General features: G+C 32.3%; 1 protein-coding gene across 2 annotated transcripts in view; it reads right to left on the bottom strand.

The window, feature by feature from the left end:
• The window catches only part of LOC142221927 (uridine phosphorylase 1), a 104,723-nt gene that overhangs the window by 31,145 nt on the left and 58,834 nt on the right, over nt 1-14,744 (bottom strand). The window contains exon 1 of one of the 2 annotated variants that reach the window (XM_075291811.1): nt 7,091-7,510. The exons of the other annotated variant lie outside the window; for it this stretch is intronic. Coding sequence (XP_075147926.1) covers nt 7,091-7,248 — 158 coding nt within the window. The 5' untranslated portion in view covers nt 7,249-7,510. Of the gene's footprint in view, nt 1-7,090; nt 7,511-14,744 lie in introns of those variants that run through there. 2 annotated transcript variants of the gene reach the window in all.

The raw sequence follows: 14,744 nt of genomic DNA, 5'->3' as shown, positions 1-14,744 counted from the left end.
TTAAAATAACTATAAGGGAATATAATTTATATAGTTAATATAGTTTATGTTTTTTGCAAACTTGATGATGTCAATGAATAAAAAAAAACTGAAAACAAACTACAATGACGCAAATGACATATTTTTATGGTATTAGGCTGAGCTAAAATGATTATTATTTTGAATTGAAAAACATTAATATTTTCACTCAAAGAAAATTGCGAGACATAATTTATATGCATATATTTTGATTTTGTTTTTGTTCACAAACTATCAAAATGTTATGAATTAAAATATGAAAGACGTATTAATAACTTATATATAACGAAATATATGTCTAATAGTTCACAGACCTTTGCATTATTTTCGCTTTCAGTTTTTAACGAAAATGAAAATCATATTTTCAATATCGCGAAAATTGAGAAGATGGCACAAAACAAAATGGAAAACACGTTTTCCATACTAGAAATAAACTTAATAGATCATTTTTTGGTATGTAGCCAAAATTTGAAAATGTCCTACAATAAGAAAAATAAGCATGAAAATCCTAAGAGGGGGCGGATTAAAAAAATATATATATGTGCTAATGATATATAAAACGAAATATATGTCAAATAATTCACAGGCCTATTTATGCATTAGTTTCGCTCGAAGTTTTTAACGAAAATAAAAAAGATAGATAAGGTATATTCTCTACATCGCTAAAATTGAGAATGTGCCACGAACAAAGTAGAAAACACGTTTTCCATATAAGAAATAAACTTTAAATCTCATTTTTTGTATATACCGAAAAAAGTGAGCTGTTTTATAGGAAGAATGAACTATCACGCACGAAAAATTGAACTAAATTTTACTCCACATTTTGAGATTTCCACAAAGCATTGTTAAAACCAGGAAATTTTAATGCTCTGTTGTACTTTTTAACTGCAGTTCACGAAATTACATCATCTCATAGAAGAAAAAATTAACTAAAAGTAAAGAAGAAAATCATTGGCGCCAAATCATGACCATTTTAACCATACAGTAGTTCAGTCTTACTATTTTTGGCAATCGTGCGAAAATTTTAATTTGTTTTAGTTCATATTGAACTTATGTGTACGGTCATTGAACTTTATACTCACGTTTAGTTCATAAAATTTTTGAGACATACTTAAAAAAAGTAAGATTTCATTAAGCTGTGGAAAATTGCGATAAAAATAATAAAATTTAATTACAAGCAAATAATTTTTTTCCAATAAAAATAAGTTAAATTTCGCGTTAGTTTAACTACGGAAATGTTTTCTGTGTATAACCAAAATGTCAAAAAGTTTTCCTATCAGAAAAATAGGAGTGAAAAGCCTGAAGCGGGCCGGAGCTCTATATATATTCTTTGTAGAAAAAATTTGAACTCTCCAAGAAATACAAGTATGTACGGCCGTAAGTTCGGCCAGGCCGAAGCTTATGTACCCTCCACCATGGATTGCGTAGAAACTTCTTCTAAACACTGACATCCACAATCGAATTACTTAAGTTGCGATAGCGCTTGCCGATGGCAAGGTATCTTAAAACCTCCTAACACCGTCTTCTAAATTGTATGTAACTCCATACGTGGTTATATTAAATCAAAAAAGGTCGATCAAATACGTATATAATTCAGTTCGACAAAATTTTTTATAGACATAAAAAAATTTTAACAAAATTTTCTATAGAAATAAAATTTTAACAAAATTTTCTATAGAAATAAAATTTTGACTAAATTTTCTATAGAAATAAAATTTTGACAAGATTTTCTATAGAAATAAAATTTTTACAAAAATTTTCTATAGAAACAAAATTTTGACAACATTTTCTATAGAAGTAAAATTTGGAAAAAAATCTATTGAAATAAAATTTGGAAAAAAATGTTCTATAGAAATAAAATTTTGACAAAATTTTCTACAGAAATAAAATTTTGACAAGATTTTCTATAGAAATAAAATTTTGACAAGATTTTCTATAGAAATACAATTTTAACAAAAAATTTCTGTAGAAATAAAATGTTAACAAAATTTTCTATATATTGGTAGATTATTTTTGGCTCGAGTGGCAACCATGATTATAAACCAATATCATATGCTGACACCACGTACCAAATTTCAACCGGATCGGATGAAATTTGCTTCTCTTAAAGGATCCGCAAGCCAAATCTGGGGATCGATTTATATGGCGGCTTTATATAATTATGAACCGATATGGACCAATTCCTGCATGGTTGTTGGATACCATATACTAACACCACGTACCAAATTTCAACCGGATCGGATGAATTTTGCTCCTTTAAGAGGCTCCGGAGGTCAAATCTGGGGATGGGCTTATATAGGGGGCTATATATAATTATGGACCGATGTGGACCAATTTTTGCATGGTTGTTAGAGACCATATACTAACACCATGTGCCAAATTTCAGCCGGATCGGATGCAATTTGGTTTTCTTAGAGGCTCCGCAAGCCAAATCGGGGGATCGGTTTATATGGGGGCTTTATATAATTATGAACCGATATGGACCAATTCCTGCATGGTTGTTGGATACCATATACTAACACCACGTACCAAATTTCAACCGGATCGGATGAATTTTGCTCCTCTAAGAGGCTCCGGAGGTTAAATCTGGGGATCGGCTTATATGGAGGCTATATATAATTATGGACCGATGTGGACCAATTTTTGCATGGTTGTTAGAGATCATATACTTACACCATGTACCAAATTTCAGCCGGATCGGATGAAATTTGCTTCTCTTAGAGCAATCACAAGCCAAATTTGGGGGTCCGTTTATATGGGGGCTATACGTAAAAGTGGACCGATATGGACCAATTTTTGCATAGTTGTTAGAGACCACATACTAACACCATGTACCAAATTTAAGCCAGATCGGATGAAATTTGCTTCTCTTAGAGCAATCGCAAGCCAATTTTGGGGGTCCGTTTATATGGGGGCTATACGTAAAAATGGACCGATATGGACCAATTTTTGCATGGTTGTTAGAGACCATATACTAACACCATGTACTAAATTTCAGCCGGATCGGATGAAATTTGCTTGTCTTAGAGCAATCGCAAGCCAAATTTGGGGGTCCGTTTATATGGGGGCTATACGTAAAAGTGGACCGATATGGCCCATTTGCAATACCGTCCGACCTACATCAATAACAACTACTTGTGCCAAGTTTCGAGTCGATAGCTTGTTTCGTTCGGAAGTTAGCGTGATTTCAACAGACGGACGGATGGACATGCTCAGATCGACTCAGAATTTCACCACGACCCAGAATATATATACTTTATGGGGTGTTAGAGCAATATTTCGATGTGTTACAAACGGAATGACAAAGTTAATATACCCCCATCCAATGGTGGAGGGTATAATAAAATGTTGACTAAACTTTTTTATAAACGCTTATATGACAAAAATATGTTCATATTTTTAGACAAAATAAAAAAAGTTTAAACGCCATTGATTTTTTTCACTACTTAAAGAAAATATCGTATTTTGAAAGAACAAACTTAAAGCTAGAAATTAGAAAAATTGTAGGGCTATGCGAAGTTCAAGATGGCCGCATTTTTTGTGAAATTTAGTTATTTTCGGAAATTTGGGAACAATTTTGCGGGAAAAAACACTTCTATGTTATATCATAGCTCTCTCCCTCTTTTCATATAAAATTGTGCTGCCCAATTCAATAACTCTCTTACTCTCTCTCTCATTTCATTTAAAAATTGTACTTCATCTCTGTTTTAGTAGAGTACAAATGACAAGTTAACTTATGCAAAGCTTCTTCAAAAAAATTGTGATACTCAGAAGTGATCAGCTTAATAGCTTTGATTTAAAAAACATTCTTCATTCAGATATACATAAAACTTTCAGGAAATAACATCAAAATATTATATTGTGGAAATCTCAATTGGAGAAGTTTTGAAACACTCTCTTAGCATTAATAAGAGAGAAACCCCATTGGTTTGATCAGTGATGCTAACTCCTGAAGGGCAAAAAACACAAAAAATGTATTATAAATTCTAACATAACATACCAGTTCCCACTACAAAAACTGCTCCAGCCATATTAATATTTGGAGGGAGTCTAATTTTGAATATGTCCCTGTGGTGGAGCACCCATATTAGGTGAATATTGAACTGTTCAGGCATATGCTTGAGAGGATTCAGTCTGATGTCCATATTAGATCTCAGTCAATCTGCCGTCATCTCTATTATTGTCAATATTACCTAAGATATGCAACAGTGATGAAATAAATCACTAAATATATTGTTGAAAATCGTATCGGAAAACGACTATAGGCATTTCTACGCCAATACACGGTGTTGTATCATTGGTCTAATTACGGCTTTGTACAACCACTGAACAATTTCACCGAATAAGGCACAGAAAAAATATTGACTTTATATGAAACAAAATGTAACTTATATTTTAACAATGTCATCATTTAACAGGTTGGCTGATAAGTCCCCGGTCTGACACATAGATGGCGTCGCTAGTATTAAATGCATATTATTTTTATATAGTACCAACCTTCAAATGATTCGTGTCAAAATTTGACGTCTGTAAGTCGATTAGTTTGTGAGATAGAGCGTCTTTTGTGAAGCAACTTTTGTTATTGTAAAAAAATGGAAAAAAAGGAATTTCGTGTTTTGATAAAATACTGTTTTCTGAAGGGAAAAAATACGGTGGAAGCAAAAACTTGGCTTGATAATGAGTTTCCGGACTCTACCCCAGGGAAATCAACAATAATTGATTGGTATGCAAAATTCAAGCGTGGTGAAATGAGCACGGAGGACGGTGAACGCAGTGGACGCCCGAAAGAGGTGGTTACCGACGAAAACATCAAAAAATCTACAAAATGATTTTGAATGACCGTAAAATGAAGTTGATCGAGATAGCAGAGGCCTTAAAGATATCAAAGGAACGTGTTGGTCATATCATTCAATATTTGGATATGCGGAAGCTCTGTGCAAAATGGGTGCGCGCGAGCTCATATTTGACCAAAAACAACAACGTGTTGATGATTCTGAGCGGTGTTTGCAGCTGTTAACTCGTAATACACCCGAGTTTTTCAGTCGATATGTGACAATGAATGAAACATAGCTCCATAACTACACTCCTGAGTCCAATCGACAGTCGGCTGAGTGGATAGCGACCGGTGAACCGTCTCCGAAGCGTGGAAAGACTCAAAAGTCCGCTGGCAAAGTAATGGCCTCTGTTTTTTGGGATGCGCATGGAATAATTTTTATCGATTATCTTGAGAAGGGAAAAACCATCAACAGTGACTATTATATGGCGATATTGGAGCGTTTTAAGGTCGAAATCGGTGCAAAACGGCCCCATATGAAGAAGAAAAAAGTGTTGTTCCACCAAGACAACGCACCGTGCCACAAGTCATTGAGAACGATGGCTAAAATTCATGAATTGGGCTTCGAATTGCTTCCCCACCCACCGTATTCTCCAGATCTGGCCCCCAGCGACTTTTTCTTGTTCTCAGACCTCAAAGGGATGCTCGCAGAGAAAAAATTTGGCTGCAATGAAGAGGTGATCGCCGAAACTGAGGCCTATTTTGAGACAAAACCAAAGGAGTACTACCAAAATGGTATCAAAAAATTGGAAGGTCGTTAAAAACGTTGTATGGCTCTTGAAGGGAACTATGTTGAATAATAAAAATGAATTTTGACAAAAAAATGTGTTTTTCTTTGTTAGACCGGGGACTTATCAGCCAACCTGTTAAAGTCCAGAAGTTAAATGAAAATTCATTATCTTTCCTTCCTTGAAGTCGTATGTCTTTAAATTACGGCAAATGTTCCTTAAAGTAAGGAAAAACATTTTTGGTTTGATTAAATGTCTTTAAAATATATTTAATACCGAAATCCTTAATGGAAGGTCAACGTTTTTGGATACCAGTAAACTTTTTCTTTGGGACTAGAAACCAATATGGCTTCGTAGTTTATTTTACTCCTAGACCATTCTCCTCCATCCAACCAGCAAAAAAAAAAGCGTCGCCAAAAAAGTAATGAAAATGTTCTTTTTGGATCCGGAAGTGGTGCAAAATTGACGCAATTGAAGCGATGAATTAAAAATGGGATTGTCATAGAATATTTTGGATGTAAATTTAAAAATCCTGTGATATTTTGTCAAATAAATAATTTTTCTAATTTTTAATGGATTCTAACGCTTGTCTGAAACGTTTCAGCTCAAATATTTTCAAAAATTCACAATTTTTTTCAGATTGGATTTAGCAGTTTTTTCAACAAAATTTACCATTTTATGAATTTTTAAACTGTTTTTAACCAATTTGAAACAAAACAAAGTTCAAATTACCCATTAGAAATATGAAAAAAGCATGTTATAAAATATTGAATGAAAATAACTTCCTGTGTAGTTAAAATAAAGAACACCATTGGGAGTACATTTTCTGGAAGTGCTTTTAAAATTGTGCCTTTGGAAGAACTTCCACATTTTTTTGCAGGGCAGTTATATGTATGTTATATGTATGAATTACATCTTCGAATTTTTCCTTGATTGCAGCAAAAAAAAAAATAGTAAGTCACAACGTTTATCCTTTCTCCTATAAGGTGGGGAAATTTATAGCAATCTTTGAATGTAAATGAGATAGAATACCAAACCATATAATATAATTGAACGATTCCGGTCCGACTTTAAATATTAAAATTAGTAAGATTTTAAATCCATTTATGGAACATAGTAATTTCAGAACCGAAGGATCAAAGTTGACAAAGTGACTAAGGGTATTTTCGTTTCGCAAAAAATATGTTTCATTGGTGTACACTAGTTTTCCCCTCATTGTATTTTCGCCCAAAATGATAGTGTCATTCCAAAGTTATTGTTAATTTATAATATTGTAAGGGATCCAGGATCTAAAAACCGATGACAGTGTCCCTGATATTTTGCATTCAATTTCGAGAATGTTGCACCATTTTTCCCAATCGAAATCGCCCTAAGTTTCCACAAACAAATATAAAATATTTCTATTATTTCCAAATTTAATTTCCAAAAATATTTTAAATTTTTTATATGAAACGGCTCAATAATTCTAACATAGACAACTATGACAGTATTAGAGATTTCATGTACCAACCTTGTATGTTTACGGACTTCTTCATAAATGTCATCCTCTTCCGCCTCTACTATGTGGGCACCATTTCCGTTTGCATGGGTGGGGTCAAAGCGGGTCTTGTAATCCTGATGGGGGTGATGATGATCGGTAACATCAAGAGAAATACCGGTAGGTGGCATGTTTCAGAATATGTATGTGTCTATGTTTTTTAATAAAAATTTTCACAGGACCTTTTATTTTTTTTTGTCTATAATAAATTTCTCCTTTTTTTGTTCACTTAATTCCCTCAAAGAAATTTCTAGATCTTTTATTGGTTGTTTACACTCTTTAAGATTTTTTCACAGCTTTAATAAAAGCATACACAGTGCGATGTGCAGAAACTAAACGAAATAAAACCAAATGATTTGAACGCGTCAACGTCTAAATATCAACTGATGTTTTTCAGCTTTGTTTGAAGATCTTTTATTAACAATTGAACTCAACGGTACAACGTAAACATTGAAAATACACAGGCAAACAACACAACTGTCTTCTGCCGGAAAAAGAGGGTTGGTGGGAGATGAGAGAGAGAGAGTATAGATAGACAAACACATGGGGCTTGGGTATGAAAACGGCAAAATGCAAAACATACCACATCAACAGAGTAACAACAAATAAGTGAGTGTATGCTTCTTGAATAATGAGAAACGTAGCTTATATACATATACAGTTTTAGAGGTACAACTATGCAGAAAAACATAGTAAAGCAGACATTTTAATGGGAGAACGAATGACGAAACTAAGAAAAAAAATATTACTACTACTTCGAACACATATTCACCATTTGACTGCTGGCTTATAAAAGGCACAGGCCCATCAATGTATGTATATGACATACCAACATATACACAACGAATTACTCTCCCCAAAATGTACTGAAATAAATATAGGCAACCATAGCAGATGCTATTCAAACCATTCAATATTTCACAATTGGCATTGCATATAACAGTTGCATTAACTCCATGAACACGCGCTCTCAAAACTTATTCATCAGTTTCTTGGCAACATCCCTTGTAAGGACATTCAACTTTCCTTAAACAGTAGACACTACTAATTTTTCAAAGGTGCAAAGAGAGAGAGAACGAGATGAATGCAAACAAGGGTGAGAATAGTTTCTTGCTTGATTTAACTCTCTCCGCAATTATGTTTGTTAGTGTATTGATGAGTACACCATGCAAACATTTCTCACCTTTATACGAAACAATGATAAACTGTTGCATTAAATTTGAATGCAAAATAACTATACAGTGGGTTTCAAGAGTAGGTAAACAGTATTTATAGACGATATAAGCAACGAATAGTATGTAGTTTTAATGAGAACAAGTAACCTCAGCAAACTTATGTAGCGCACAGTGGATGAGAAAACAAAACTAGTCAAAGCTTTTTTATTTTAATGGAAATTATTATGATTTACTTAAAATTTCCCAGATATCAGAACGTTTATTATTATGATTTACTTAAAATTTCCCAAATATCACAGCGTTTTATTCACTTTAATAATATTTTGTATACATTATTTAAATGAACTCACACTGAAAAAAAGCATGCCCGGTTCCAAAGATTTTGTCTTTACTTTAAAAATTTTGGTATTGATTCCGAGCTAAAGAAGCGGAGAATACAAGTAAGGATACTTTTAAGACACAATTCTCTTTTAAATTTGGGTTTTGTGTATTTGCTTCTAGCTAGGAAGCCAATTTTAAGTTTTCGCTTTTTCACCTTTTTTCTTCATAAGCCATCAAAGTCCCTTAAAAACGAGTTAACGTCAACTTTATTTTCCAAATTCAGACTCGACTTCCAGTAGAATTTTTGCCATGTTTCAAGTAAAAAACGTCTTTAAAATAAAGTGTTGAAAAACATGTCCTATATTTGAACGATTTTTTGCTTTGTAGTGAAGATGCATAAAGACAAAAAATTTAAAGCCAATTTCATTAGCCAAACATTTTTAGCCCAAACATTTTTTCTTTCATGTTATGATACCCATTTTTAATTGAAATCACTTAATTATAAGGACAATACGACTTCATTGAAAAGTTTATCGACTTTTGGAGAAGGAAAAAATCTTTATATTAGAGAAATGCGTCTTCTATGCTAGGCAAAATTCGCATTCGTATTTTAAAGACATTATATCTTTGACCTCACGACAATATTTTTTTTTCAGTGCAAAAGAAGAAAATAAAACTATATGGAAATGTAGCATAAACATTTGATAAATTTGTATTTCCCATAAAATAGTTCAGATGTTCATTCGACAAAATGTTAGTTTTTCTTAAAAAATATACATTATTTTACTAAAATTTCAAAATTTGAAAATAGTTTCAAAAGTGTAAAAGCCACCGAGATCCAAAAGTTAGCATGTCAACCTTGCATACAAAGGGTCATAGGTTGAATCCGAGTTTCGGCCAACACCAAAAAATTTTCAGCGGTGGCTTAACCCTACTCATCTAAGGGATAATAATTAGAATATTTTTTCTTTAAATTGAAGAAGTAGGTGGTTTAAAATATTAAAAACAAAAATGGATCCCGTTTTGTTAAATTTTGTTTTTTTTTTTTATTTTTTATTTTTTTATATTATTAATTATGTTAATATTTTAAATACACACATCTATGGCCACTAGTTGTGTACAAGCCCTTTTTAATTCAATAAATCTTGGCGTCATTAACCATGTCTTCATTTCGGACCATCCTAATGCATACACATTATTTTGCTAATATGGACATATGTATGTACATAACATGTATGAGAGAACAAACATAAGGCGGTCAATTGAGATAACCAACAAGTACAAGTTCAGGATTAAGTATTCTGTTGCTCTATTGCTGTTATTCATTGATTGCTCAGAAAATTCTTTTTATTCTCTCTTTACCATCTTTAATTTTAGCATATGGGTGATTTTATAAAATAGATTAAGTTCATTTATGAAATTGTTCCTCATTATAATGGTTAAAAAATCATTGGTACGAAGTCATGGGGGTCAAGGCCGTCAATTGAGATAACCAACAAATACAAGTACATTTTTATCGTACAATATATCATTTATATATAGTTATATGAAATTGAAAGAAAATAAATATAAAAAAAATATACAAATTATTTTAGAAAGTGTACTAAATATTACTAAAATTGGTCAAACAGAAAACAATATTGTTAAAATATTAAAAATATCAAAATTATCTACAATGTTTTATATTTTTAATTAAAATTTTAATTGTCCAAATTAAAAATTTAATTGAATAAAAAATATTTTTCCAATTTAATTTAAAATAATTAGAAATTTTATTCAGAAATAATTGGTTTTCATTATTCATTGGTTCTTTGAATGATGTCTCAAATCTAAAGAAAAATCCACCCATAATTGTAATCGGAAAGCTCATAAGAAAGTATAAACTAAAATTGGTCAAACTGCCATATTAACACTAAAAAAAAATATTGTCGAATTAAAAATATCAAAATTATAGTTAAATTAACTGCAATATTTTTAATTAAAATTTTCATTAAAAAAAAATAATTAGAAATTTTATTCGGAAATAATTAGGTTCACATTAATCATTGTTTTTTTATACCCACCACCATAAAATGGTGACGGGGGTATAATAAGTTTGTCATTCCGTTTGTAACACATCGAAATATCGATTTCCGACTATATAAAGTATATATATTCTTGATCAGAGAGAAATTCTAAGACGATCATGTCCGTCTGTCTGTCTGTCTCTTGTAATCACGCTACAGCCTTCAATAATAGCGCTATCGTCCCGAAATTTGGCACAGACTAGTTTTTTGTTTGCAGGCAGGTCAAGTTCGAAGATGGGATATATCGGTCCAAGTTTTGATATAGTCCCCATATAAACCGACCTCCCGATTTGGGGTCTTGGGCCTATAAAAACCGTAGTTTTTATCAGATTTGCCTGAAATTGGAAACCTAGAGGTATTTTGGGACCATAAAGAGGTGTGTCGAAAATGGTCCGTATTGGTCCATGTTTTAGTATAGCCCCCATATAGACCGATCTCCCGATTTTGCTTCTTATGCGTCTAGAAACAGTATTTTCTATCCGATTTTTCTGAAATTGAAAATCTAGAGGTATTTTAGGACCATAAGGAGGTGTGTCGAAAATCGTTTGTATCCGTCCATGTTTTGATATAGCCCCCATATAGACCGATCTCCCGATTTTGCTTCTTGGGCGTCTAGAAACTATATTTACCATCCGATTTGCCTGAAATTGGAAATCTAGAGGTATTGTGGGACTATAAAGAGATGTGTCGAAAATGGTCCATATCGGTCCATGTTTTGGTATAGCTCCCATATAGACCGATCTCCCGATTTTGCTTCTTACGCGTCTAGAAACAGTATTTTCTATCCGATTTGTATGAAATTGAAAATCTAAAGGTATTTTGGGACCATAAAGAGCTGTGTCGAAAATGGTCCGCATCGGTACATGTTTCGATATAGCCCCTATATAAACCAACCTCCCGATTTGGAGGCCTATAAAAACCGTAGTTTTTATCCAATTTGCCTGAAATTGGAAATATAGAGGTATTTGAGGACCATAAAAAGGTGTGCCAAAAATGGTTCTTATCGGTTCATGTTTTGGTATATCCCCCATATAGACTGATATCCCGATTTTGCATTTAGGGCTTCTAGAAACTATATTTACCATCCGATTTGCCTAAAATTGGAAATCTAGAGGTATTTGAGGACCATAAAAAGGTGTGCCGAAAATGGTGCTCATCGGTCCATGTTTTAATATAGCCCCCATAGAGACTGATTTCCCGATTTTGCTTCTTAGGCTTCTAGAAACTATATTTTCTATCCGATTTTCCTGAAATTGAAAATTTAGAGTTCTTTTGGGACCATAAAAAGGTGTGCCGAAAATGGTGCCCATCGGTCCATTTTTTGGTATATCCCCCATATAGAACGATCTCCCATTTTGCTTCTTGGGTTTCTAGAAACTATATTTACCATCCGCTTTGCCTTGAGCTACAATAAACTGTATTTATTACATGATTTGCCTGAAATTCGAAATCTAGAGGTATTTTTAGACCACAAATAAGAGTGCCGAAATTGAGGTATATCGGTCCATTTTTTGGTATAACCCCCATATAGACTGATCTCTCGATTTTTACTTCTTGGTCGTCTAGAGCCTATATTTTCTAGCCGATTTGTTTGAAATTGAAAATCTGGAGGTATTTTAAGATCACAAATATGTGAGCAGCAAATGGTGCCTATCGGTCCATGTTTTGGTATAGCCTCCATATACACCGATCTCCCGGCGTTATTTCTTGGGCTTCTAGAATCCGTAGTTTTTATCCGATTTGCTGGAAATTAGTAATCTATAATAAAATTTTAGACAAACGAAATTTCTTTTTCTTATAAAGTGTTTTCGTTTATTCAACGATTGTCTCTAAAATTTGTGTCAAAAGAAAACTTTGCTTGTCTAAAATTACGTTTCTCAAAAAAGAAAACACTTCTTTCGGGATATAGCAGGCGCACTAATCATGAAAATTGCTTCAAACTGAAAGTAAAAGTTCCAGAGTTTACTCATCGTATTTAAATAAATGCGGAAAAATTTGCAGATTTAAGATTTTAAATCAAGGCGTAATTTCAACATATACACGATTTGTTTATATTTTCTCTAAAACTCAAACAAAATTGGTTCTCATAAATCCAGAATCTTTTCTGGTCTTCGTAGAATCTTTAAAGTTTGTCTTCGGGAGCTGGCTCGTTTGGGAGAAGATTTGTCATCAAACCCCCTACAATTCTATATATTATCAAGTAACCCACTACGACGAAGGGTTTTTACTTACCTAGGTTTGGTTATGTTAAAGTGGCAGCCCGATTAAGATTCAGGCTCACTTAGACTATTCAGTCCATTGTGATATTTACCTACCTATGAATATTCCGATTTCAATTATAGTTGGATTTTTCTTTAGATTTGAGAGAAGATTTAATGAACCAATAAATAGTACGAATCTAATTATTTTCGAACAATTTTTATGTTGTTTGTTGATTATTTTAATTTGATTTACTTTATATTTAATTACAATTTTAATTTGTATACTGAATATTTTAATTAAATTAATTAAGAATGACTTAATTCAATTTATCGTTTTTAGTTTGATATAAAAGTTAATTGTATCTGATAAATTTTAATAGTATAAATTTTAAACTTCTATCAACTTTTTAATTGATTTTTTTTTTTCTGTGTAATACTTTCACTAAGCACCTCGAATCAGAGTCTTACAGTTGTTTTGTTTATTAAGTAGCTTTCTAAGATTTCCCCTACAACGGAAACACTTATTTTTTGTGTTTTTTTACTTTTTCATCACATTTTAAATAATCCACAGTTACTGTAATTTTTTTTTCGTAGAACTGAATTGCCTAAGCCACCAATTGACGAATTGGCCTGTGTGTATAATCAGCTGTCATTGTGATCATTACCGAGTGCTACGTAATCGAATGAATGCATCGTGCTACTCATTACGAAGTGTGATATGCAAGTCTGGTGTAACCTTGATTTCCTTCTTTGCACTTACAAGGTATCACGTGCATTTACATGAGTGAGAATGATAATGATAAGCTGTTTTAATTTAGCTATAACACCGATACACGATTGTACAAAAATATAATGAGGGGATTTCCCGTGAAATTGTATGAGATACAGATTCATTCACTCTGAGTAGGTTGACTGTTAATTTTTATGAAAAAAATTAAATGTCATTTTAAATTTGTTAAAATTTTTTGTTAGAAAAACAGTTGCAGGTCATCACATTGATCATAATTTTCTATAAATTGTATTAGAAACTAATGTAGATCGAAAAACACGATAAGAACTAAATAAGTTTTCTTTAATTTTTTATACAATTTTTAATACTTATTTTTAATATTTATCGTAACCACCAAGAATACATCTAAGATGATTACTACTAAATTTTAATTGCCCATACTAAAATTGTCATGTTTTTTTAGTTTTGTATGCTTTAAGTAATTTTGTATTATAATATACCTTTCTTAGCGCTATAACTTTGAAACTAATAATTTAAAAAATACAATTTTTGTTTCTTTTAAATTAAAAATAAATTCCACATTGATTTTATTATTTTGGACCATGGTATTTATTGATCATGGAAATTAAATTTAAAAAATGCAATTTTTGTTTATTTTAAATTTAAAATACATTCCACTTTGATTTTATCATTTCGGATCATGGTATTTGTTGACCATATTTGTGGTAAAATGTGTCCATGTTTCAGACCATGCACATAACTGTGAACAAAAACAATGCTATTACATCATGGCGGAGCGTGAGAGATGAAGAGATCATACTACATAGTAATGTTATCAGGGTGGGAGGAAGTGATAATATTACATTTGCATTATAAAGGCCATTCACAACATTTGGAAGTGAAGCATTTGACATACGCATAAAAATGCACAAATCTCATATATGTAAGCGAGTGTGTGTGAACACTTAACATTATATGAACAATCATGAAAATATAACAGCAACTACATCCATTCTCCTTCCCTCCCAATCACTGTAATTGGAAAGAGAGAGAGAGAGTGAGAGACCCTTGTACTTCTATGACTACTATACTATTCGTACAGTGCAAACCATTATCCACACACAGCATCTGCGA

The sequence above is a fragment of the Haematobia irritans genome, chromosome 1 (genome assembly GCF_050003625.1).
Source record: "Haematobia irritans isolate KBUSLIRL chromosome 1, ASM5000362v1, whole genome shotgun sequence".
In the NCBI taxonomy this organism is placed as follows: Eukaryota; Metazoa; Arthropoda; class Insecta; order Diptera; family Muscidae; genus Haematobia; species Haematobia irritans.
This window is presented reverse-complemented; position numbering and strand designations above follow the sequence as displayed.